Raw genomic sequence first — 27,417 nt, 5'->3', positions numbered from 1 at the left:
TTCTATTCTATCAACACACAGATTTATTCTGTCTACCCTCATACAATTAAAAGATACAATGTGACAGACCACCACTGGCAATCTGTGGAAAAAATTTAATCTTTCTCTTACTGTATATTGACCAAGTTTGAGAGACAGTAAGTCATCATGGTATAGAGAGAGACAAGAGAAGAGAAGATTTTCCCTCCAATCAAATGCTTGATTCATTTATACATAATTCAAATTACTTACCTGCTTCTAAAGTGTGGACAAGAATAACCTCTTACTGACTTTCTCATCTCACAAATCACTATCTAAAATATTAATCAGAGTCCTTACAATCTCTGTGACAAGCAAGAATATCCAAAAGGTGAAACAGAACTTTGCTGAGTAGTCTTGCATTTCAGTCCCTGTTCTTAATAATCTCAAGAAAACTTCTTGGTGTATCTGGGAGGAGAAGCAAAAGTTTGAAGCAAGATTCTTAAACAGTTTATAATAAGAAAATATTGATCAAAGTTGAAAAATTAACTCAGCAAGAAAAAAAATCACAATGAAAATATTTAGAAATAAAAAGTTAAAACTGTCCAGACAGCCTAGTCAACAAGAAATTAAATGGGAAATTAGATTTCCTTAACAGTAATGCTTTTGTTTTTCTAAATATGTAATTGCTTCTATGCAAATAAACCAAACTGGGGTAAACTAATCCTAAATGCATTGGACCCAGTTAGCATTCCATGAAGAGAGGCGTATTTCCAGAAGTGGTCAGTACAACTCATCAATCTTGATCAGTGTCCCAGCTCTTCAACATCATCATAACCTGTATCTTCAAGAGCAGAAGATAAATCTTTCTCAGCCTCAGAGGTCCTGTTTCCTGATGCATTAGGACTCCAGTCTGAAAACACCAAGGGGAGAACACTGAGATAAATGTACATCCGGTATGTATCAACTTTGCATGGTTGTGCTGTGGGCAGCATGGGCTGCCTGTTCTCTTCTCCAGAAATCAGAACCATAAGTGTGTGTGGCTGTGAAGGACCTGAGGAATGCTTGTCTCATCCTGACTTACGTCACATACACAACAATAAAACTTACTGTTTCCTGCAAACAGGCAGTAAAGGCAATTCTTCAATTTTCCTGAATAACCCAACTATTTTAGTGCCTCAATTTTTATCTGACACACTGCAAATTCAGTAGATCTGTCTTTGTTCATCCTACAAGTGTGCCCTGATCTGACATTCCCAGAGCTATCACAGGAGATTGCTCAGCCCTTTGCCTGTGTTTGAAACCCATTAAGAGGATGTAACCCATCTTACTGACTGAGGGGTGTTGTTGCCCACAAAGTTATGAGATTTAGTATGAGAGACAGGGGAAAAGCATCTTGGAATTATAGAAAACTTACTGTGGGATGTTTAGGGGAGGAAACAAAAGCACAGAGAAAGAGGGATCAATGTAGTTTGGGGAGAAAAATGAGAAACATCAGAATATAGAATAAGGGTATAAATGGGGCTGGTGGCATGTAAACAGGTTACTGGCTGGTATGTGTGTTTGGCCATGTCCTGCATCTGAGCAGTGGCATCTGTCCTGTATTCTTATTAAGCTCCATTTCTAACTGTTTCCCTTGTAACAGTGTTCTCTGTTCTGTGTGTGTGTGTGTGTGTGTGTGTGTGTATGGAGGTCCATGTTCCAACAACCATAAACGGACCATGGGTCAGAGGGGTCTCTGAGTCTGTGATGCCACCATCTGGAGAGAACAGAGAGGTTAAGCCTCAAAGAAACCAACAGCTGGAGTGGGGCTCTGGGTGTCAGGGGTTCTCATGCCCAGACACCAGCAACTGGGGGAGGTCAGGGAATCCAGGGGCTACTTACTTGGTAGACTGTACATCTAAACCCAATTACTGAGGGACACGTTGTGCATATGTGTGGGTGTTGGTGTGCATGTGGTTGTGTGAAGTAACTGGAAAACAAGGGGGTTCCAGGACCAGTTGTTGGATAGAGCATCTAAGGCCAGTTACTTAGATGTATAGCATTTTTGTATGTGTATGTGTGTGTATGTGCAGAAACTGGAGTAGGTCCCTGGGCCTTCAGGGTAAGTACATGCAGGTTACAGCAACTTGAGAGATACAAGGTCCAGGGACAGCTACTGGATAGATAAGATTTTTCTTTTTGATTATCTGAAAGTGCTTTTATAAGGGAATATATCAAATTCTCACCCACCTCAGATGATATTTTATCAGTAAACTAGAAAAATATGGTCTAACTCAAACCTCTATAGACTGGCTAGAAATACGGTAAGATTCTTTGATAGCCCTACAAACAACTATATATATAGATGTATATGTAAGATATGTATAAAAGATATATCTTAAATCTTAAGATAAAATACATGTTAATATAGTTTCAAGATGATCCCATACTATATTTGAATTGAATCGAATTGAATTGAACTGAAAACTTGGCAAAGCTTGTATGAAAATGGAATGAAATCTAAAAGGAACACATACATGACTACAGATGACAGGAGAAACAATCAACTGCATCATTAGAAAGATTGGTGTGTAATGGTATGTTGTATTTTGCAGAGCAGGATGTGTAATATTATAAGGACAGACACTGAACACTGTCAAGAGCATCATGTTGCAAAAAAGGGAGACATCACACTGGCATGCATAAAGAGAAGGATAATCTGTTAGACATAGGAAGTAGTCCTTTGGCTCTACCTGGTACTGGTACAGTCTTGGTACCATGCTGGACAGAAGTACTGTAAAATTTTGGTGTTTAAACACTTTTGACATGGACCTATTGACACAGCCTGCATGGAGATATAGAGAATAAGCAGATGTCTAGTCAGCCAGACCCAAGTAGAAAACTGGCTAATTTAGATGGCTGCAGTCTCGAAAAACAAAACACAAAACAGAACTGAGGGCACATATGTGTACTTAAAAAGGTTGTTACAAGAGTGAATGCAACTCCTTTATCCCCACAGTTATTTTAGTAAAAATTTTAATTTGCTGCAATGAAGACTTAGGTTAGGACTCGAGCAAAGATTTTACAGCCCTTACCCAGCATGGGTATAGATAAACATAGCTGGAAACATAGCTACTGACTGGTTGTATGATCAGAATAACATATAACCTATACTCTTTGTGGAGGTTGGTCATGTTCCTTCCTGACAGTGGCTAAATGAAACCTAGCTACCCTCCACCTTGATTTTCTCTGAGTCCACTACAGTAACTATAAATTATGAAAACAGCACCTTCTGGCCTTACCTGTGTGTGAATCATTGTTTCTGTCCCCTTCTTCAGGGATTTCAGTGATTTCCCATCCATTCTGCTCAGAAAGAGAAGCACCTCTAGGTCCAGAAGCTTCTGTCACATCATCATAGCTATCTTCCAGGGTATTTTCAGGCAGGGGTGAGACCTCTGGAGTGGTACAGGTGTTAACTATAAAGGGGAGAGATACGCCAGCAGAGAGCTAAATGGCTGATGATCCTGATTAGGCTGATTAGGGCCTGTAATACTGACATTATCATGATGATAATGAACAATCATAAACCAAGAATCCTCCTGTGGACCCTCATGCACTCCAGATAACAATGATATAGCTCCAATAAATGTTATACAGTGCTGTAACAAGTAGAAAGTGGAAATCAAGATGGAGGAGGCACAAGAGGAGGAACAAGATCTGAAGAAGCAGTTAGTGACAGGTTTTAAAGTAAACTTCCCTGTTGCATTTTATAATTTCAAGGTGACAAATTACTCCTTGTTTATCTCCTTGTCTTTTCATTGCTTTAACCACCTTCTGCTAAATTTCTCTGAAACAGTCGTGCTAAGTAGCTGGACTTAGCCATTTGCCAGTTGATGTGTGGCTACACAACTTAGGCCAAAACTCTGGAGAAAAATATCTGCAGTTCTTTTCCTCCCCAGGCTGAACAACTCCAACTCTCCCAGTCATTCTTCATGGCAGAGGTATTTCAGCACACATTGCTGGCTCACATTCAATTTTTCACCCACCAGTATCCTCAAGAATTTGTCCACAGGGCTGCTCTCAATCCCTTCATCCTTCAGCCTGTACTGATCTTGGCAATTCCCCTGAGCCAAACGGGGGACCTTGCATTTGTCCTTATTGAACTCAATAAGGAAAGGTTAATTTCTCAAACCTCTCAAGGTCTCTCTGAGTGTCATCCCTTCCCTCAAGTGTATCAACTGCACCACTCATCTTAGTGTCATCCACAAACCTGCTGAGGATGCACCCGATCCCACTGTCTGTGTCATTATAAGTTACTGAACAGTGTTGGTACCAGTACGGACCCCTGAGGGACATCACTTGTTACTGATCTCCAGCTGGACACTGAACTGCAACTCTTCAGATGCAGCCATCCAGCCAATTACTTACCAAATGAATAGCCCATCTATCAACCCCAGTTCTGTGAATAGCCAACTCTCTTAATTCCTCAGGGTCAGCTACCCTTGTGGACTGTATTTAACTGGATGCCATCCTTCAGAGAGTATTAGTTTTCACTGTTTCATAGTATGTACATACACACATGGAAATACAAATAATACATATATAAAAATAAAAGTCAATCAAAACATTCCTGTTTCACTTTTTAGCTAGTACTCAATATTCAGTCTGAATAAGAAAAATAGATCTTATTTGGAACAATTTCCTTTTTGGTAAGCATTTCAAAGCAAGCAAGGAAAAGAAAATATTCTAGTTTAATTTAAAATTTAAAACAAACAAGTAAGAAAATAGTAGAAAATGAAATTAATGACATGCACAGCAAAGAGTCAGCAACACTGGGAGCTGAGGTCCAAAACTGCTTGTGCCTTTGGCATTTGATGACCAAGCAATACTTAAGAGAGCTTTTTGATCAGCTCTAGGAAAATGCAGTTGTTCTTCAAAGACGTTGTCTCCTTAGGCTTTTTAAAAATAAAACCAAAACCAAAAACTGCATCTGTCAAATTTCATTTTCTTCAGGTCACTTGCATTAAAATTCCCTAATAAACAGCAATGCTATGCCACTATTCTTACTTGGAGCATGTTTTTTTGCTCTGTCTTAATTGTTCCCATTTATCTCAGAAATGAAGCAACAACTTAAAAGCTGTTACAGTTGCAATTTTTGGGAGAAGGAGTTGTCAAATTGTTGGAGTCATGTGACTGTAATCAATGAAGAGTACAATACTACCGGCAAATATTTATTTTTAAATTCTCACATTGAAAAGAAGACTAGCACTTGCATATGATATTGTATGACATTCTTCCACCACAAGACAAAGAAAAAATTTTGGCTGACATCAAAACATCACTAGTAGACATGGACACCAAGAAAAAAAAGTTTTAATCACCCATTATGCTTTGGAAATTCAAAGCTACCCTGATTTGGGGTCTCTTTCTTTGTAGCATCCCCATCTTCCATTACCTTGAGTTGCTTCAGGACCATTTTCTTCATCACTGTTTCCACTGTAAAACTGTGTCTTTGTTTCTGAACGTTCTGAATGAGAATCTAGACAAATGAGAAAGAGGGGTTTCAGATTAAACTCTCCTTAGTTGCTAAAACAGCGTAAGGAAAAGCATGAGGAAAAGAGTAGGCTACCATAATAATACCCAAGTCAAGAACATTCTTGGGACAGTTGGTATTACTCTTTCAAGGTAAAGGATTTAGTGGAAGAGTCAAGAATCCCCCAGGGACCCCATAACACCTCTCATGGCTCATGGGGGAGGTTAACCATGAAGGGAGAAAAGCAGTTGGCAGGAGGAGACACATAACTGCTGGTAAGGAGATAAAAATTATTCCTTTATTTGTAACCTGGTTTAAATAATTGAATAGTTTCATGGTATCTTGTTTGTTAGTTTGTTTGGGAAGAGTTTTAGGATTGTTTTGGTTTTAGTTTTGGTTTTGTTTTTTTAGGAATGATGTTGGTGTTTGTTTGACCTGTAGTTTCCTATGCTCTATGGCTGCAGTGAGGAGAGCACAAAATGTCCTTAGGAGAGAAACTGGCAGAGCCCAGTGGGCTGGAAACCCCACTCCTTAAATCTAGGAGTTTTTGGTTACCCAAGAGATCTGGGAGATGCCAAGTATCAGATCCAGGATCTGAGCTATCAGGAGGAATTTTTCTTTGACAAGAGCCAGACATACAGACCTGAGAGGCTAGTCATGCCCTGCTTTCCCGTCATCAGGTTATAGTCAATCTCTTCATAGACAGCCTCAGAGAAGGGGTCATAGGATACTCTGGAGCCTGAAAGTAAAAGGCAATGATTATCCACAAAGTTTCTGCTCATACCCAGACTGGAGTAATGAGAAGAAGCGACCTAAAGGAGTTGCAATGGTTGGTACCTGCTTGGTACCTAGGAAGTCACTGAGAGGTGCTGACTGCAGATAAGCACTGCTGGGCTCTTACACTGCCAGGTGCTATGTGCAAATATCATTCTGGTAGCAGATGCCCCTTATCCCAGTGACCCATCCCCCTGGCCTCCTCAGCCAACAGAGCTCAGCCATGGCGAGGAGGCATTTCATCCCAGGGACCCACCTCTCTGCCATGCCTTGGAGCTTTGGATCTGTCCAGCAAGAATGGCAAGGACCAGGCAGAGAAGGGCCCCCAGGATAATGCAGAGGATGACAGGCACTGACATTCTCGTAGTATCTGTTGCAGGGCGACGGGGAGGATCTGAATGGAAATGATGGAAAAGCAGGTGGATAATCAAGTGACTCAAAGGGCTGCTCCTCTATAGCTTCTTGCTGTGCCCATGGTAGCAGGGTGAGGCAGGTCACCTGCTGCCCATTTCTGGATCCTGCTCAAGCAACTGGGGATAGTACCTCTCCATTCTCCTTTACAAAAGGCTGCAGGAGATGCTTTCTGATGAGCTGGAATATAGTGCTGATTTACCTGCTATGCAGTATCAGGGACATTAAAATCTTTATTTGATGGGATAAATAAAGGGGAAGAAGGTATATTTTACCTGCTCTAGTGGGTGGTGCTGTTTTTTCTATCATACCTGCAAAAGAAAAGTGAGTCTAGATTAAGGAAGAGGAAATTGTGAAAGTTGGGAGAACATCTTCATATCATTTGTGAGATTCTTGCAGTCAAAATTATGAAGGGGATAGTCACTAGGATGTATGGCTGCCATGATGCTCCTCTATCTACTTACTTCCCAGATCTGTGTAATGAACCAAAGGATCAGTCACTAACCAGAGCAATCCACAGCAGCATCTTCCTTGTGATCACAGGTTTTGCTGAACAAGGGCTCAGCTGGACAGTCCCAAAGAGAAAGCTCTGTTCCTTTACAATGCACCTTCTCCAGCCATATGGGACCAGTCCCTTCCCCAAAGGCAGCTTCACTAAGAGCAGACACAGCAGATCCACAACCAAGCTGCTTGCATACAACTTCAGCATCTGCCATGTCCCAGGAATCATCACAGACTGTTCCCCAAGAACCTTGCTGCCAAATCTCCACTCTGCCTGAACATCCATTCTCTCCTCCTATGACTCGTAACTTCTCCCTGTCTGCAAAACACAGAAACTTGATGTGTTACTGAAACAACAGGGGGGTCTAGGGGACAAATAAGGAGAAACAGATACAGAGGTACCTGAACAACTTGTAGAATTTGGACACTCAACAAATGTGGGTGGAGATGTTGCCTCTCTTCTTCCTGCAGAATTTAAGTACTGAAGTGAGTAATCTGATTATTCTCTAAAAAGACTGAAGGAGCCTGATAATTAATTATTTTTTTTTCTGTAATACATATGTATGGCCACTTAGTACGTGGTGGATCATTGTTTGGCTGTTGCTGTGAATGAAATAGTACTCCCAATGACTCTGATTTCTTTCTTATTGTGTGAGGCAGCTGTGATCCCTTTCAGGAGACCTGAATGTCATCAAGAATTTATTTATATTAGAGTAGGAATGCACAAGTATTAAATACTGTCATAAGAGCAGACATTAGAAATGGACCTTTGGAACTGAAGAGTTCATACATTTTATCCATTGCTACAGTGATGCACTGATATGCCTCTCTACATCTAGAAACACATACCTCTAGACCTGAGAAACCTGAATCTTATTCAGATCTCACAGACTGACAGTGTATCATAGATTTTTAATTTTAAAATGCAATGCCACTGTTCTAGCACAGACTTCCCTGGGATTTCCTCTGGATAAGTGCACTTGGTGACATTCAGGTAATTTTAAGTCACTCATTTATATCAGGGATATAGGGGAAGAGAAATGCCTGTGCCATCTGCATGAAACCAGAAATAATATATACCAGATAACAAATGAACATGAGGTAATTACTACAGTGTTCATAAATGCCTACACAGGTTTATGGATATGTCTGGAAAGTCCTGTACCGGTGCATTTCTAATTACCAGTGCAAGAAATATGAGTCTCTTCTGCTCGGTTATCACATGAGTGAGGATCCCAGGTATCTGACTGACATTGCCAGAGAGAGCTATGTTGCTCAGTGCACTCAATGTGATCCAGCCACATGGGCCCAGAACCTCTGCCATATTCGAAGTCTCTTGCAATTTCTCCCCCATCTCCGCAGTTCAGGTGTTTGCATACAGTTCTTGCAGTGACTTGAGACATACGATTGGAGCAAATGCTTCCCCATGTCCCGTTGTAGAAAACTTCTAGTCTCCCAGCACATTCACTGCCATTCACCAGCCTCAAACCCAGGAACTCTAGAAGTGAAGAAGATATAAGAAGGGCATTAGAAGGGCAGTGTTCTGCTAGGAACTTGGCTGTGATGAGAGAAGTCCACAATCTACTAATAATCCCGTTCATCACTTTGAAAGATGTGCCAAAGGAAAGCACTGCAGAAGTGACAAACACTTAAAACCAAAAATTGTTCAGTGATCCTCTCTATTTAACTAGCATTCACCAGCATATGCATAAAAAAACAACAGTGATGGCCACACCCCACAGCTGCAGGCATATTTCTTAGGTAGTTGAAGCATAGTTGCTATGTTGAAGCTTTGGTGTGCAATAACTTCTTTGCAGTAATTCAAGAGCCAGCTGGAATGTCTTCCCTGCTGAAGCACAGGGCACCCCTGCAATCTGAAATGCTGCCAGGTACAGGCCATACATTTCACCCCTCACCTCTGTGAAACAACTGAACATATATCCATTATAAACTCTACTATCATCAAAAAACATACATTATAAACTCTACCCTTAGTCGCAAGAAAAAGGTATTGACACTGTAACAATGTTCACCAATAGCCAATAAAACGCTACCTTTCATTCTGGGAGCCACATTATGGGAGTTAACATCATACTGATCTCAACATTTGTTTATTACAAAATTCAGATTATGTTCGTGCATGAAAAATAACGTAGTTTATGAGGCAAAGTAAGATAACTCTCTTCTATTTACTTTATGCAAAGGCACACATTTCATTGATCTTTCTCCAAAGACCAACTAAGTAAGTAAACACAGCCCTTCAAAAACAGAGAACAATTTCTTAGGGATTTCAGCTTTTGCAGGCTTCCCAATCCAAATATTCTCAGGCTGCATTTGCTGTCTGAGTGGAAAATTTCTATCCACTTGTGATGCTCTGTCTCTGTGAGAACTTGTGATGCTCTATCATTTGGTGCTGTGGAAGAAGGGGGTGTTTTTTGTAATCCACCTGCCAGTGATCTCAAAACATTCATTTCTCTCACTGTGCATGCTGTTTCAACAGTTTTGTTATGATATGTTTTTCCACTGACCCGTGGAATATGTTGTGCTATTCCACAGACATCACACTACTTAAATGCTTGCATTATATCTTCCCAAGACAGCCCTATGCAGTCTTCTTTGTCCATGATCTCTCACAGGATGCTCAGCAGAGTCATGGGATAATCTATCTAAAAATAGGTTTTTTTTCACAAATCTCAACTGTCAGGTTGAGCTAGATGGTCAGTTTAGTTGCTATGTTTCTCTGCTTGAGTAGCCTTTGAATTTGGGATATATCCATTATTAGCATGACATACTAAGTAGGTTTTTTCCTCAAGCAGCTGTTGTACTGCTTTCCATACTTGTACTCAAACTGGTTTTCCTAACTCCATTCTTTAAGTGATTTCCTTACCACTTTATTCACCGCCCAGGAATCTATATGTGTGGGTCTGTTGATGCTCCTGAGTGTGTTTCAACGCTGTTGTCAAGGTCTTTCAAACTGCTTCAGGTTTCTTTCCAGATGGCAACTTCTCCTTTAGAGGGGTTCCAAAGATTTCCACCTCCCATTTCCTGCTGTGCTTTAACAGCATCCAGCAGTGAACAAACTCCGTTGTTTATTTTCAGTACTTGATTCATCATATGCTAGGGCTTCATCAGCCAAAGGCACTTGGTCTTCCTCATAGTATTAATTTGCTGCCCACTGACTTAGTGAATTCAACTAATTCTGGTCCTAAGTTTGAACCAATACGTGCATACTGGGAAAGGTCCAGTAGCCATTTTTGCCACGCAGTTGTGCTCTTTTGCTATGCTCTTCCCTCTGTAGTTTTGAATTCTGGCACCTAAAATCCAGGACAGCTAGTCTGGGGCATAACCACAGTGCCTTCTCTGCACTCACTGCAGTGGTGCTCAGACACCCTCTGCATATGAAGCTAGGACTTCTTGTTCTAGAGATGAGTAGTTCTTTTCTGCTTTCCCATTTATTGTGTGGAGGGCCATGGTGTTTATCCAAGCAATATTTTCAGCTGGAAAATATCTGCATCCATTTTGCATGCCTAAAACCTGTATTTCTTGTATTTCTTTTGTATTTCTGTCCTTTCTACTTTGGAGTTCTTAATGGGAAATCCAGAATAAGAGAATGATTTTCTATAGCCTTTTACTTAGTACTACTGGACTTGTTCCTCCCATCAGTACATCATCAAGGTAGAGGAAAAGTACTTTGGAATTCTGTTGTTTTAAATGCTGGTGGATGATGCCACGGCAGATAGTGAGAGCTGTGTTTCCATGTTTACATCCTTGGGACATCTTGTTCTGGGTGTACTGCATACTACTCCAGGTGAAGGCAAGTAAGTCTTTCTTCTTTGACCAGTAGGATTGGAGGGGAAAAAAAAAAGAAAAAAAAGAAAAAAAAAAAAAAGAAAAAAAAAGAAAAAGTGCATTTGCAATATCTGTTGTAGCATACCAGAAGCATTCTTTAGCAGTGTGTGACTTAATTCAGAGCTCTGAAGTCTATTGTAAATCATCATTCTCCAGCAGACCCCCACACAGGTCAAACAGGACTGTCGTTCAGGTTACCATGTGTTTAAGACCATGCCTTCTTTTTCAAAGGAAACAATTATTTTGGAGTTTGATACTGCTTTCAGCATATTAGGGACTCACTGGGTCTACTTAAGCAAATTTTTTAATGTTTGAGGGATTAGATGGTCTCCTGAGGAGTCCCGTACCTAGTTCTCACCACAGTGCTTATTGCAAAAATCCCAAAGCCTTCCTGTCCCATCCATCCATCCATCTCCAGTCATCAATGTTAAGGATTACAGGGGCAATAGGGACAGTGGCAACAATTAAAGTGTACCAAACCCATCTCTTCAAGCTTAGACTTTCTTCCTCCTTCCAAGTTCTTCCCAGTCATCTTCCCCTCTAACAAGGTCTGTCACTCTCTCCATTTTCTACCAGTTTACCTATGGTTCATACCCTTCTCCACCTGCGTCCCCTAATCCTTCCCAACAATGGGTGTATCACACCACACCACACCAAATTTCCAATATCAGAGTCAAAGCTTCTCTGGAGCTTTAAACTTACTACAATTATTCTAGTCCCATGGTAGCCATTCCATCCAGATTGTAGTGTTGCGAGAGTGCCTCCCACGGTTGCAGTCTGAGGTAATGGGCAAAACAGTTTCCACTTAGGAAATTTAACTTAATTTTAATTTTTGTTCTTAACATAATCTTAATTATTTCTTTAGGTAGTGAGAATAAAAATGTAAAGCCGTAACAATTAAACAGACACTGTGGGATACACCTTTGATCCACTCCACTTGTCTCAGTTCCTTCAGTGAGTGTCCTGCAGTGCGGGACATTATGGGATTTCTCCATGTCTGGTTGCTTCTTATTCATTTTCCTCTGCACCAGCATGGCTGCTCCATAGGCTGCAGTACCTTCAGAAGTGTTTCTGTTCCAGTGTGACTGATCCACAGGCCACAGCCCTCTCAGAGCCATACCTTCTCTGGCATGGATACTATGTCTCCAGCGTCTTTTTCAGCTTCACTTCTCTTGAAGCTGCCGTGTATTTAAGATGTGGAAGCAGATCCACCAGATGCTTCTATGGTTTGCTGATGCTTTGGTGCATAGTGGGTTGTTCCCATTGGCTTCAGGGCCAGTTGCAAATGACTGTAATGGGCACATGGTAGTGGATGAACTCCTCCTGTCCAAGAAACACCCAAAGCCCCCAGCTGTAGAAACCTTTATGGAAACCTTCTCATTTATCCCCCAAATATCCTACCCCAACTCACACTTTGTGTGTGTGTGTTATTACACCTCCATCTTGCTGGGACCAAAGGGATGTGCTGACCAACTATGTAGTCAAGAGAGAGCAAGAGGCTGTCCAAGCAAGTCTCCACTATGCTCAGCTTCACCTTCATGTAACCTTCCCCTTTCAACCCACAATCTCAGAGAAGGATCCTCCAAACATACCTGAGCACAAGACTCCAGCATCTTCTTTGTGTTGGCAATTGTGCTCACCCCATGACCTAGAGGGACACGTCCAGAGGTCAGATTCAGCCCCAGTACAGTTCACATCATCTAGCCAGATCTGTCCTGAACCTTTGCCATAATGAGCAGAGACAAATGCCTTGATAGCATGTCCACATCCCAGCTGTTTGCAAACAACATTAGCATCTGATAGATCCCAATTATCGTCGCAGATGGTGCCCCAGATGCCATGATGATAAAGCTCTACTCTCCCAGCACAACGCTTTGTTCCATTCACCAGCCTAATCTGTCTGCTACCTGCAGGAAGAAAGCCCAGATGTCAACATGCAATGTGATGATAAAGCACGGGCCAGTGCAATGGCTCTATGTTTAAAGCACTTTTAAGGCATCATATTCTTCTTAGATTACAGTTCTTCTGTTGAGGTTTCTTGGACAGAACTCCTGTGATGCTAAAACCACATAAAGGGAAAGGCCTGTTCCTGCATCAGGTAAAAGTCTGAATCATTCCCGTTAGGTGTGGCAAACAAGGGGTGTCCAGTCATATTGAGATCATATGGAGATCACTTTATCTTAGAAAATCTGACAAGCTGTTTTCCATCTAAACTCAATTAGATAGAGACAGTTTCTGCTACAGATGTGTTACAAAATAAGACTAGAAACAGTTCTAATTTACTTTGGAAATGCTGCATATTTATATATCCATAAATAGAGAAATAGCACATAATAAAGCCTTTTAATTCCCAACCGACAGACAGAATATGTGACAATCATGGCCAAATTAGTGTTCTTTTGACTTCTGTATTCTGTTACTTCTTTTTGATTCTGTGAGATAAATTCTTTAAGAAATTCAGATTAGGAAAGAATTGTGTAAATTAAATTGTTTCTTTAACTATAATTTGTCCCTTAGACCATACAAGCAGGTGGGTATCACAGAATCAGACCCTCTGCCTATTTAAGATCTAGTGAGACCAAAGCATAAGGTGGGCTACAGGCAACACAGGAAATATTCTGTTCCTTTAGGCCAGTAACTCACCTGAGCAAACCACACCAACATCTTCAGCAACCCCAGCTGGCACTGTCTGAGAAGGGGAGGTCTTGCAGAGCATCAGCTGAGTCTCATTTCCAGCACACTGGACACTTCTTAAGCCCACAGGACCAGTGCCTCGCTTGGACCTTGGAAGGTAATAGGCTTTCTCAGCAGTTCCACACTGGAGCTGTCTGCATACCACTTGAGCATCCTTGATGTCCCAGTCTTCATCCAGAACTCTGTTCCACATGCCATGGAGAGAGATCTCAACTCGCCCATCACAGTGGCTCTCACCACCTGTGAGTCTGAGTGTTTCAGCAAGACCTGGGCTCAAGAGATTTGGAAAATATAACAAATAACATCTACTGCTCTTACTGCAGTAGAATAGCACACAGGAAAGAGATGGAAGGTAAATTTCTATGTTGGTAAAAAAAATAATTCTAACCAGTTGTTAATGGCAGAGCCTCTGTTAAGGCATTCTTGGCTTTCATGCACATAAGGGTCTGCAGCAGGAAATGAGAAAGGCTTTTCCAGCTCGAAGACCAGACCCTGTGAGGACCCAGGTGTAGTGAAATGAGGCAACCAGGTGCCACTAATTACCAGGTAGTGGGCATGAGCTTGTGTTAAGCCCACCTGTGCCTGATTAGGGTGGGCCCCAACTGCGCATGAGCAGAACTGGGGGGCCAATAAAAGGTGAGGCTTCCAGGCATATGCTCAGCTCACTCCTGATCTCACAACCTTGGCATTCTTGGCTTTGTACTGCTTCTGTGAGCACAGTGCTAACCTGATTGTGCCACTGGAGCTCTGTCTCAGCACCACAATAACTTGGTTGTGCCACTAGAGCTCACTCAAGGCCTCACCTTTTATTGGCCCCCTTATCCTGCTCATGCGCAGTTGGGGCCCACCCTAATCAGGCACAGGTGGGGTTAACACAAGCTCATGCCCACTCCCTGGCAATTAGTGGTACCTGGTTGCCTCATTTCACTGCACTCAGGCACAGCTAAATAATGTGAATCCCTCTACTATATGAAGTTTTTAAGCTCAAGCCAAGGTTAAGGCAGTGAGGGGGAAAGGAAAGGGTACTAAAGAAAGGCTGACATACCAGACTGGCTAGGCAGAGTGAGATCACCAATGCTCCTTTGGTCTGAGAATGCACTACACATAAAAGATTACTCCTGACTTACCTGAACAAATTACAGTGGCTGCTTCTCTGGCTGAACAAGCTTGGTTGCCCAAAGTCACTTGAGCACAATCCCACAGGCAGGACTCTGTTCCTTCACAGTGAAAAGCATCTCTCCAAACAGGCCCATTCCCATCCACAAAACGGTCTCCTGTCTGGATTGACTTTGCATAGCCACAGTTCAGCTGATGACAGAAAACGCTGGCAGCTTGCAAATTCCAGTGGGAGTGGCAGAGTCTTCCCCATGTGTCTCCATGGCGAATCTCCACTCTGCCAGAGCATCTGCTGCCATTCACCAACCTGCCCCCTGGGCACCCTGAATTTAAGAGAAAGTGAGTACTGAGATGTCATGTTTGTATGTTTGTAACTGCTCATGGGCATGACCTGGAAGTGACTGGGAAATGAGAGTGACTTTTCCTTAGCATTCATTAGTAAAAGTCTCCCTACTGGACCACTGGAAATTCCATACTCATAACTAGGCATCAGCCTACCCTATTTTACTGTGAAGAATGACTAGAAATCAGGACCTGGGCCCCTTTGCAATTTTTAAAGTCAGGGCACTAGGTTTCAGGGCTCTGGGTGAAACAATAGATCTTCATTGTCCTGAGCAGCCTCCAGCTATGCATCCTCTGGCTGCTGGTCCAAAACCTCACTTAAACCTGGACTAGGCCTTTAGTCTGTGACTAGTGTAACTGCATCCAGTCTTGTCTGCTGCTACACCTGACTGTTCTCTCCAAATGGACCCTACATTTTATTGATTACTTTGCTTTGTTTGAGACTGTCCATAGGCCTTGTTATCAATACCTTCCTCTGTCCTCTGTAGAGATGCTTTGGATTGTTACCTGGTGGGCAAGGACAATGCTTATATTGTGCTCATCCTCTGCCCTCAGCTCATCCTACCTTGTGGAGGCCCGTGTTCTTTCTATTCCCTGACACTAGGAGCACTTCACAGGGAGCAGCCTTGTGGTACAGGTGGAGTGCAGCCTCAAATCCTGGAAATGCCAATAGCAGCAGACAAAAGACACAACTTGGCTCCACAGGCACCCTCTGGATTTTGGGTCCATAGTTTTCATCAAAGAAGGAATTTTTCAGCTCTTCTCTTAGACCTTTCTGCTACTCACCTGAACATACCACTTGAGCATCTTTTCCAGCAGGGCATTCCTCCTGACCTAGCACACTCACAGGACAGTCTCTCAGGTGTGAACCATTCTTGCAACTGAACGTGCCATTCCAGACAGATCCATTTCCTTTCCCAAAGGATGGTCCTTCTGGTATTAGTAGGGCAACCCCACAGTCCAGCTGCTGGCAGAGGGCATTGGCAGCTGGTAAATCCCACAGGGAGTCACACAGGGTTCCCCATGTGCCTCCATGAAGAAGCTCTACTCTCCCTGAACAAGCAGTGCTGCCATTTGCCAGCCTGTACCCACCATAGCCTGGAGGAAGAATAAAAGAACTTAGCAGTTACTTTTGTGTGTGTGTGTGTGTGCTATTGCACAGAAAACTGTAAGAGAGATCTAGCTGCAAGGAATTAGCACTCACTCTGTCTCAGGTTACTGGGAAGCTTGTTAAACCAGGATACTCATAAGCCAGCTCTAAAAAAACACTTCTTTGTTGTCCATGTTGTAGCCTACAGTACATGACTAAAAGTCTTTTGACTCTTAAGGTTCAGCTTCTCCTCCTCTGGTTTGCTCTCTACTCCCCCCATAGTACTGCTGCTACCTTTCAACATCCTCTCTTGCAGAGGCATGCTGAGCATTGCCTTGCATTTGAAGCCTGTGAGAAACTCAGAGTAGGAGCTACTAGGATCACTCTCTCAGTAGTTGGTTATCTCACACTACCCAGTAACAGCAACTTGCAGTTTGCAATTCTCTTTCATCTATGCCACAGCATAAGGTATGGAACAAGACAGACCATGCACATCAGCATATTCCAAGTAATTTAAGTGCAGCATCAGTAGGAATGTGGTGTCCTACTGCTAGCCTTCTGCAGTCCACCTGTATTTTCACACTGTTACTTCTTACCCTTGCCTGGTACTTGCATCGTTATCCTCTAGTTAAACCTGGATTTCTGCTCTGAGCTGAAAGATGCTTGCAAGATGGAGGCAAAAGCCAATATGCTTGTCAGTTATTGATACCTCAACTGGGCTGGCCACCAGCTCCACAGGCAGCCCTCCAGATCACCATGAACAGTGATTATTTTGTGACAAGGTGTTGTCAGCAGCTCTGCCTCATGTTCAGTTTCTCTTTTGGTTCATGCCCTCAAGAAAAAAATTGTGTTTGCTAGGTGTAATCATCCCTTTGGTAATAAATTAACTGTAATTAGAGCTCCCAGCAGCCATGACTGTATGGCATTCTTATATAACATTACCTGGCAGTCAGAACTAACATCATCCAGGTATCAGAACTTTTAAAATTAGCTGAAGCGTCAAAGTTTAACGTCCACACTAGCAGCACAGAAAATAAATTAATTTCTCCACATAGCCTGCTCTTGCCATTTCTCCTCTTGCACATGTAAGAAAGTGATGGAAAGAGTTCTCAGCACTAGTGAGCGCACACCCCTAGTATCACAAAATAAATTACAGCCCTTTTGACTTTTGCTTCGCTGGTGCAGAATTAAAGTGCTTAGAACAGCCCGTGTAAAATGCAGACTCTCAGTAGAGAGTTTGTGAGGCTCCTCTCTATTACTTCCTGGCCTCCCTTGGGTGGCTCAAGGCATGATAGGGGAAGCACCCAAGAACTCTGCGGACCACAGAAATGTACAAAGGATTGACAGAAAGGAGACATATAGGATACATTGAAATTACAAATATCGGTCCAAAGTCTCACCTGAACATACAACAGTGGCATCATGAGAACATGTCTTACTGTGGTACAGCTTCCTGGGGCAGTGTGCAAGGTGAGTTTCATTCCCTATACAGTGAAACTCTTCTTGCCAGAACAGTTCATGGCTTTTTCCAGAGTGAGTTCCTTTCACAATATCCACAGGCTGGCCACACTCTAACTCCTTACATATGACAGAGGCAGTTTTGAAATCAACTTGTGAAAAACAGACCGTAGCCCAAGCCTTTTCCATCTTTAGTTTCAGATGTCCTGAGCAGGCAGTGTCCCCTCCAGTCAGGTGCAGTCCAGAGAAACCTGGAAAAAAATCCCAAGAAATCCAACATCAATATTTGATTGTACTGACCTAATTTAATAACTACCATACCTTTATGGGCAAGGCCCTTCTCTGAGGACCATTGGCACTTTTCAGTAACCATTGTGGCCACTCCTGTACGCTACTGTCAAGAGAGAAAATGGTATGTGAGAATGTTTATTTTTTAGTATGTGAAAATACTAAATCCTTGGGAAGCTACAGAAGGACACCAAACGCTTAAGAAATTACAGTCCCCATGTAAATAAATAAATAAATAAATAGTAATTTACTAGTATGCATCCTCAATGCTTCATTATTCAAATGAATAGGAAGCTGAAGCACTCCAGAAAGAAGAAAGAGAAAAGGCTAAAAAGATTCTGGAGGTCTACAGGGTAAAATGTGGAGTGGGTCCTCCTGGAATACATTACTGGGCACATGAGGGTGAATGGGAAGAGTCAGCATGCACTTACAAAGGGTAAATCATGCCTGTGTGATCTTACCACTTTCTCTGATAAAGGTGACTGGATTTGTGGATGAGGGGAGACCAGCCCATGCAATTTACCTCACTTCTAGCAAGGCCTTTGGCACTGTCTTGCACAATGTTCTTGTGTCTAAACTAGGATGTTACTGCCTGGGTGGGTGGACAGCTACAAAGTTAAAAAGCTGGTTGGCTGGTCAGGCTTAGAGTTGTGATTTGTGGGTTGCACTCTACCTGGACTCTGGCAACAAGTAGAATACCACTTATTGCATCTTTCCTGGGACTTGTTCTGTTCAGCATCTTTACCAACAATCTGAAGGAGGTCATGCCTTTGGGAGTGGGCAGAGAGAAGCCCCATGGTAGGGCTGCCATTCAGAGGGACCTAGAGAGGCTTAAACCTTCTAAAAAACAAAAAGAACTAAAGTCAGATATTGAGGCTGGGAAGAATAAACCTCTTGCAGTAGTACTTCATCTATAGAGCAAAACCAGGCGTATCTTGCAAAGAAAGACAAACAGATATTGGATTTAATTGCCATTGCAGACTCTCCTGTCTTAGCTTACACAAAGACCTGGAGAAGAAGTGCAGTTGTGTGCCACAACACAGCATTTTCTTGCTTCTCCATCTGGACCTGTTTTTTTAGCCCCCGCTCCTGGTCAAAGACAATTTTAGCACTGTTCTCCTGTTGCCTGGGAGAGCTATAGTAGAAACAAATAGTGTTTCTTTTTCTGTTCTATAAAATTTACTTTGTCTGCTTCCATTCTATGCCATTGCTGTGCCCAGGTGAAGGAGACGTATGCTTGTAGTCATCAGAAGATAATGCTGCAACTTGCTTAGGCTGAGGAGAAGCCATGGATAAAGTGTTATCTCTGTGCAGTCCTTGGCTCTATCTTGAAAAAGAGAAAAGATCCTGACAGGATTAACTCCTGTAAGGAGAGTGGATCAGGCCAAGCTGTTTGTGTGAATTTAATGTATGTAGAATTAAAACTTGTAATATATGTTAATGAATTTGTATTCATAACTAGTAGAATTAAGGGTTAAACTGAGAAAGAAGTGAACAAAGCAGCTGAGACATGTCAAGACCCTAACAGGATTAACTTCTGTCTTGGAGATAATTAGGAGTGTAAGTCTTGGCACTGCCAAGGCTAGCTAGGCACTGGGGGAGTGCAAATACCTGCACGGAAGACAGGATGAGGCTGCCATAACCAGCAGATAAGGGGAAGATAATTGCAAGGGTCCAATTATCCTCTATAACAAGAGGATGAAGTCATCGAAAGCAAGAAAGGTAAAAAGTTCAACCCTGAGGAAGACTTCGTTACTTCATCTGAAAACCCCCAAAGACCCCAAGACATATCGCCAAAAAGACGACTCTGCCCAGACTCCACTTGTTATGAATATTATGATGACATATTACTATCTTATGAATATGTATGTAAGGATAATGTAACCTCCCCTTTTAATGTATAAATATCCTAACCCTTTCCCTTAACCTTTGGAACTCTTTGTCCAGCGTGAGCTGGGAGTTCCCCGGATCCGACAATAAATACCTTTGCTGTTTAAAGGCTCAAAACTTTGTCTCTAAACAGTTTTGCTGGCCTTTTTCGGCTTCAGTCTGGCTTGGGCAAAGTTTGATTCCAGTCTTGTAGCATTTTTCTATTACAAAAGGTTGTATGACTTCTTACCTGAGCAGATGACTCCAGTATCAAAGTAATGAGGGCAGGTAAAAGAAGCCCATCCTAGATGTGAGCAGTTCCAGAGAGCGGATTCATCACCATGACAATCAACTCGATACAACCATGTTGGTCCAGTTCCTTCTCCAAAAGGAGCTCTATTCAGGGCCTGAACAGCAGATCCACATTGTAGTTGCTTACAAACAACCTCAGCATCTTCTATGGTCCAGTCACCATCACACACAGTTCCCCACTGCTCCTCATGTTTTACTTCCACTCTCCCAGAGCAGGGACCAGTTCCATTTGAAAGCCTCAATTCATCAGCACCTTCATATACAGAGAAAGAACAAGGGTATGGGAAAGGACCCTTAAGTGCCTAATCACACTTAGCTAAATGCAGACAGTTACCGACACTGTTAGTAGTTTTAAAGCACTCTTAAATCAGACTTATATGATTCAGCTTCCTGAACAGTGCAACTTAAAGTTTTTTTTTTACAGGGAGCTGTGTCTGTATTTACAAGTTTGAGCTATCCATGCTGCTAAAATATAACTTATATCTAACAACAGGCAAGCTTTCTTTAGCTATGATCAATCAGGGCTGGGAAATGCTGAGTAATGTCTCTGCTGTGTGGTTCAGAAATGCTTAAACAGAAACACCTCTTTTCTATTTGTTTTTCTGCTGTCATGATATCTAGCTGGAAATATTCAATGGGTACCAGTTTTTCATCCCCATATTCAGTATATATACAGTGTGTGTGAAGAAGCATTTCTCTTGTCTGCCTCAGCTTCTTCCTCTCAAAGTATTGCTTGCAACTCAGTGTCCCAATACTCTTTATTCTTTCCCTCCTCTCTTGCCCTAGCCATGGGGTCCTGTAGTCAGAGATACCAGATGACAAAAGATCATGAATTACTCGTGAAAGTGGCAAGATATCTAAGGGGATGCAGAAACATAAGCAGAACGCAGACAGGTACTTAGTTCTTCATGTTGTTCTTCATGCCCACTATCTCTTGGGGTGAGTCTGATGCCCAAAGAACCCTCTTTTTCTGCTCTTCCCCCATGTCTACCTCTTCCCTTTTATATTCATACACATTTCCCAGTTTTTTTACATATTGGCTCACAAAATAACATTACAGTCATCACAGAACACTTGAAAAAAAGCCTGACAGAAGAGGGAAGATGCATAGGTCAATTTCTTGCTTTACAGTGTTGAACTGCTACTATAGATACTTCAAATATTATTCAGTGTCACAGCAAAGGGACTTAAAGGCTAGAAAACATAGGGAGAATTCAAATACAGGAACGATGGTGGGACACAAGCAGTTCTTAGGGAGCCAAGCTACAAAAAGGCTGCTAGGAACCAAAAAACACATGGGAGCAGTTCTGAGTCTGCATCTTACACAGATAGAGTTAACACTGGGAAAAAAAACTGCAGAGAGTATTCTAGGATGTAATGACACAAAAAGAAGAAAAGTGGATTTGCTCAGGAATTGTCTTGAGGGTTTTTTTCACAAAAAAGATTCTTGCAGAAAGGTTCATCTCTGCTTGAGTAAAAAGCATACACATGATCACAGAATCACAGCATAGTAGAACACGTTAATATTCTGAATTGACATAGACAATATTTCTCTGTAGATGTTTGTGAAAACAAATGTTGAAACAAAAAAAGCCCAAACCTTCTTCCAAATTCCATCACTGATGAAATTAAACAACAATATGGATGGCATTCATTTGTTAGGTTATGGGATAAAAAGCTTGTCTCAATGTGAAAGAGGGTAGATTTAGGTTGGATATCAGGAAGAAATTCTTCTGCATGAAGGTAGGAAGATACTGGAATAGGTTGCCTCTGGAGGCTGTTGATGCCTCCTCCCTGGAGGTGTTCAAGGCCAGGGTGGATGAGGCCTTGTGCAACCTGGTCTAATGGAAGGTGTCCCTGCCCATGCAGGGGTGTGGATCTTGATGATCTTTAAGGTCCCTTCCAACCCAAACCATACTGTGATTCTATGTGTAAAGGAGAACAGAGAAACAATGACAGGTGGGGGAACCCCAATTATCCACTAAGGACCCTATCTTGATCCCTTCTAGGATTCTCTCAGCAGAGCGATCATTGTGCGGGTCTGAAAAAAACCCACATGTATCAACGTGAGGGGTTTGGGTGTTACCTTGAAGATGGAGAGACACTACAGCCTAGGGGGTATAGGGCTCCCTATAGGATACAAGAGGAGAGCATCTTGGAATTGCACATGGCTTATTATGGGATTTTTTGGAGACAAATTGAAGGTGGGGAAAGGGAGGGATCAGGGCTGTTTGGGTCAGAGCAAGCATGGGGAAACAGAAGGGTAAGTGGATGAAAGGACCAGAGTCAGAAAGCACAAACTGAAAGCCAGGAGTTTCCATCTGACCGTAAGGAAACACTTTTTTACCATGAGGATGAGTGAACACTGAACAGTTTACCTAGGAAGGCTGTGGAGATGGTTTCCTTGGAGATATTCCAAAGCCTCCCAAGGACATGGTCCTGACAACTAACTCTAGGTCACCCTGCTTGGGCAGGGAGGTCAGATCAGATGACCTCCAGGGGTCCCTTCCAAACTCAACCATTCTGTGAAAAGCAACCAGTGGTGGGTAAGCAGACTGCTGGTCAGTTTGCTTCTCTGCACCTACTCTGCACTGCACCTACTCCACACTGTCCATTGTGTCTTCTTATTAGCATCTATTTCCAACTGTTTTCCTGGGTGAGATCACCCTATTCAGTGTGTCTGTCCGTGTGTGGAGTTCTAAATGCCAGCAATTGAGCAGGACCACTGGTCATTGAAGCATTTGCCCTTGGTGCTGTTCCAGCTTTGGCTGGGCTTGAGTTAATTTTTTCAGAGTAGCTTGGATGCAGCTATGTTTTGGATTTTTGCTGAAAGCAGCTGCTGATAACAGAGGGATGTTTTCCTTACTGCTGAACCAAGGCCTTTTCTCCTTCCCACACTGCCTTGCCAGTGAGAAGGCTGTCGGTGCACAAGGTTTGGAGAGGGGACAGGACAGCTGACCTCAACTGGCCAAAGGGATAGTCCATATGACATCATGCAGAGCTAAAAAAGCTGAAAGGGGGGAGGTTTGGAGTTGTGGCTTTTCTTCCCAAGTAACTATTATGTGTGATGGAGCCCTGCTGCCCAGGGGATGGCTGAACGTCTGCCTACTGATGGAAAGTTGTGAATGAATTCCTTATTTTGCTCTGCTTCCATGTGCACATTTTGCTTTATCTGTTAAACTGTCCTTATCTCAACCCACAAGTTTTTCTCTTTCATCCTTCCTATTCTTACCCTGCTCTGTGACTGTTCACTCAACTCCTGCTCAGATTTTGGCTAAGCCAGCTCATGCTAAATCCTGAAATATGCTGGGAGCAAGCAGTACCATTAGGTAAAAGTGAGAGCATCAGGTAGGCAGGACAGGTGCCCAGAAAGACCTAAATGGGTCATTATGGAGACTCCTAGCTCCTGAAGCCATCATCTTTGTCTGGCAGATTCATGAAAATCTGCTTACTTATTCCTACAGAAAGCAAGGTCCTTGCTAAAGTTCTTATGTGCTGTAAGTAAAAGGGTGTAGAAAGGGAATATCTGCTGGGAGGAGCAGAGAGGATGGGTGGCCCAAAAGGAACAACGAAGTATTCCATCCCATACGTGTCACTTAGTATAAAGATGAGGGATTACAAGAGTCAAGCTCTTTTCTCCCTTGGCCAGCATCCAAGAAGGACTCTGTCCATTCTTGTGCCTTTGGTCCTGACACAGTTCCTGTATCTCCCACTGAGTCCAGTCTGCAACTTTCCCACTGGCTGCCTTGCAGAATCAGTGGTGATGTGATTGTCATCAGGGAGTTTTGATATTAGTTTTGTGTATATGTGTATATAATTCATGATTTTCCCATTAATATTATTATATTTCTTCTTTTCATTGTTATTGTTTCAGTAAAGCTGTGTTAATTTTCTTTCCAACCTGTAGGTCTTTCTCCCTTTTTCTCTTTCGCTTTGCCCTTTAGGAAGGGAAAAGGGTTATAAGAGAGATCTGTTGTCCATTTAGTAGCCAACCCAGCCTTAAACATTAACACAGAGACAATATAACTTTTGCACATGATCACCTCTTATACATAGGCAAAGGTGTTACCTCTTTGCTAACACTGCTGGACTTCCTCACAATTTCCTGACAATCACTTAGATTCAGAAATAGAAAAATGTTAAGGGAGATTTTTGCAGTGCCCAACAACTACCAACTTCCAGAAACTAAATTTTCTGCAAACTGTCCATTCTCCTGAACTTTCCTGAGTACAAAAGTCTCTCGCATTCACAGGACAAGCCTCTGGTAACTAAAAAATCCCCTTCTACTTGCACATGTTGTCTCAGAAGGACAATTTCTGTAAGAAGTTTTTTAAGATTCTTCTGAAAGATGTTCTAGAGAACATAGCACAAAAATAGACCCTTCTCAGCTAAATATATATGTACATTTAAAAGAGAAAGAAGTTATAAGAAAAATTAAATTCAAAATACATGATGAAAAGAACCAGTTAACCTATTTCTGTTAGCCATATCCAGGAATAATAGAATAAAAAAACAAAACAGCTCTTCACTTGACCGATTGTTCTCTGCAACTGAAATTTTAAATAATCCAACATCTGATGTTTTGAACACATGATAGTATAAAAGACTGGATGCAGAGGTAGGCATAACACAATCAACAGATTTTAATATTCCTTAGTCAAAACTATCCTTTGCTGTAATCATCTTATATGATTTTTTGGTGATACTAATAGGCATATACGTACTCTTTTGTATTCCTCATGTTCCACCGCGTGCCCCACAAGTCCCTTCAGTGGTACTAGTCACAAAATGAGATCCTGCTTGGATAAGAAGCCTTTGGATTTTGGCTTGCTCCAGCTGCAGACGTGGTTCCCCTTGTAGGCCAGGGATAAGAATAAATCATGCATCCCTGCACCCAGACCCTAAGGTGGAAATTTTCAGCACACATGACAGTTTTCAGCACAGGTCTGCTGTGGTTGCAGGTGGCTCACTCACTCCCCTGATGGCCATGCTTCCCACACTGACTCTGTGCTGCACTACTCTGTGGAGCAGGGGGGGCTGCAGCGGCACTCAGAGTGCAAGTACCATCAGAGCAGAGATGTGGTAAGTGCTGATCGTAGTGCCAAGGTAAAGCTGCCCCTGTCTACTAGTGAGTCACTCTGGTACTATTCCCTATTACTGAAAAGAAGCTGGCAGAACACTCACTCATTTCTACAGTACTGCTCAGTTGACACTCAAACATTGCTATAAAAATGCCTGAATACAAATGTTTAATATTGTTCTCCGTGTTCCTTTGCACAGAAAGCCCTGTGCCTTCTCTTCCCATCCACTTGAATTGTGACTGCATCACACAGGTGGTGACAACCCTTAAGACAAGGGCCATGGTACATCAAACTATCAACCATAAAGTCTTGTTCTAATCAGATAGGGATGTGACCACCAGCACACCAGTGACAATGCTGTAGTGCCACCTCCATGTGGCACTCCACAGAGACAAAAATGGGGATTACAAAATCTGTCTGTCATTATCAGTTTCAAATGTGTTCACATAGAACTAGAAGAGCAGAGACAAACAGTGTTAAGCTTCAGATACAAAGGAACCACCGAGGGGATCGTATGTCACCCAGTGGCAAACTGGGTTTACCCTTCTTTCCCCCAGGATCTCCAAAGAGATTGAGTCAAAGACAGAAATGTATTTAAACACCTTACTGACACTTTACCTTACAAGTCAATGAAGTAAAAAACTATTGATACTGAATTTACAGTATTTTCTATCTCACTTGTGTGAAATAATGTACTTACCCCAGGAGACTTGAATGGAGAGAAGCAGCCACAACACTGAAGCAGAAAGATGTCCTTTTGTTGCCATCCTGAGCATGGACAGATGAAATTTCACTCTCTGTTAGGCACTGTCTCTGCAGGCCAAACTCTGCATGGGCTTCTCTGTGTCTCACAAATGACAACAAAGGAGGAAATATATAGATTCACATGCTACCATGAATTACATGAGTAGCCAATAGAAATATTCTTCACCTTTTTAGACATTACCAACAGATTAATGTCAAATCTGAAGGAACGAAAAGCTCCAATAAAATTTGAAAATTGTGCCTATGACCATATATGAAGGATGATGGCGCTTCTGATGTCATCATTACTATTGTCTTGTTCAACTATGGGGCCAACATCAGTGGTAAACATAGATCAGTATGCAAAAGGGTTATTTCTCACCTAATGAAGAGATATGAAGGTGCAGAAAGCATTGGTCATTTTATGAACCACATCGGAAGAGAAAGAGGCAAAGACAATCCCTAAATTTGCAGGTCATCTATCTCATTGGGAGGAGTTGAACTCACAATAAAAATTAACAGAAGTGGTGTTAATCACTAGCTGTACTACTGTGAGTAAAAAATGATACCCACTCTGACTTTGAGGCAAGAATTTCTCAGGGTTTCCTGAGAAACTTGAGAACTATATGAGCAGAATCTCTTAAAAGACCATCTACCTTAGAATGCAAATTACAGAACTTTAGGTTTCCTCTGCTGAGTTTCTTTTTGTTTCAGTTTATGTATGACCACTGCTGGTAGTTCTGCCTACTCTCTCATTGCCTCCAGAATGATCAATTTAGGGAAATAAAAGCTGCTGGTAATCAAACTGTGGCTACTTGACTTATTCTTTTGCAACAGGAAGAAGCTGTAGAGCACTTTTTTCACCAGTCGGAACACCCAGTCCTCTATGAAAATGACACACGTCCTCTACGAAATTCAGTGAAGTCCAAGCAGTTCCATTCTTCGTACACCAATAATTCTGTGACCTCTTCTCCTTCTCACTGGGCTTTGACTGCCTGTTCAAGGTCTGTAAAACCTTGCAGCAGTGTAACCTTGGATCACACTGCTGTGTAAAGAGCTACACAAGGAAAAGCAGAGAGAAATCTGGCCAGAGACTGTCCACTCTTTGCTCAGGAATTTAGACATTTGCCTGTGGTCTCTGCTAGAGCCATATGGCAGCCAGATTGAGTCTGGCCATGAACTTTCCTGGTATTGACCCTGATCTGCTGACTTGATTTTATGGCTTGATCTCAGACCAACCACCTTGCTGCTGGCTTGTTTGGATTGCCTGGACTGCTGTCATAGCCTGACTGCAGTCCCTGGACCTCTTCTGTTCTTTTTGTCCAGGTACTATGGGACTGTACCTCCTAGTGTGGACCCTGACTCATTCCTGGATGGCTGCCAACCTCAGTTCCTGGCTGACCTTCCCTTGCAGA

At 42.3% G+C, this 27,417-nt stretch overlaps 1 protein-coding gene across 1 annotated transcript; it reads right to left on the bottom strand.

The window, feature by feature from the left end:
• Positions 1-764: 764 nt before the first annotated feature.
• Positions 765-26,025, bottom strand: CD163 (CD163 molecule). The gene is made up of 16 exons (XM_030453362.1): positions 25,959-26,025; positions 20,116-20,430; positions 17,651-17,959; positions 15,947-16,258; positions 14,830-15,141; positions 13,652-13,969; positions 12,601-12,915; positions 8,343-8,657; positions 7,562-7,624; positions 7,164-7,478; positions 6,934-6,969; positions 6,504-6,641; positions 6,117-6,212; positions 5,396-5,479; positions 3,243-3,395; positions 765-871 (listed from the first exon to the last, which is right to left on the bottom strand). Exons 1-16 carry the CDS (start codon positions 26,023-26,025, stop codon positions 765-767), a joined length of 3,255 nt encoding a protein of 1,084 aa, XP_030309222.1.
• Between the last annotated feature and the right edge of the window lie 1,392 nt (positions 26,026-27,417).

Source organism: Calypte anna, chromosome 1 (genome assembly GCF_003957555.1).
Source record: "Calypte anna isolate BGI_N300 chromosome 1, bCalAnn1_v1.p, whole genome shotgun sequence".
NCBI lineage: Eukaryota > Metazoa > Chordata > Aves > Apodiformes > Trochilidae > Calypte > Calypte anna.
Note: the sequence above shows the minus strand (reverse complement) of the source record. Positions and strands in the feature narration are given on the sequence as shown.

Excerpts from the sequence above, each read along its gene's own strand:
- CD163 (XM_030453362.1), bottom strand. The coding sequence starts at position 26,025 with ATGGCAACAAAAGGACATCTTTCTGCTTCAGTGTTGTGGCTGCTTCTC. Across the intron at positions 15,142-15,946 it reads TGCTCAAGTGGTATGTTCAG|GGTGCCCAGGGGGCAGGTTG; the intron begins GTGAGTAGCAGA and ends TCTTAAATTCAG. Across the intron at positions 7,625-8,342 it reads GACTCATATTTCTTGCACTG|GAAGAAGAGAGGCAACATCT; the intron begins GTAATTAGAAAT and ends TAAATTCTGCAG.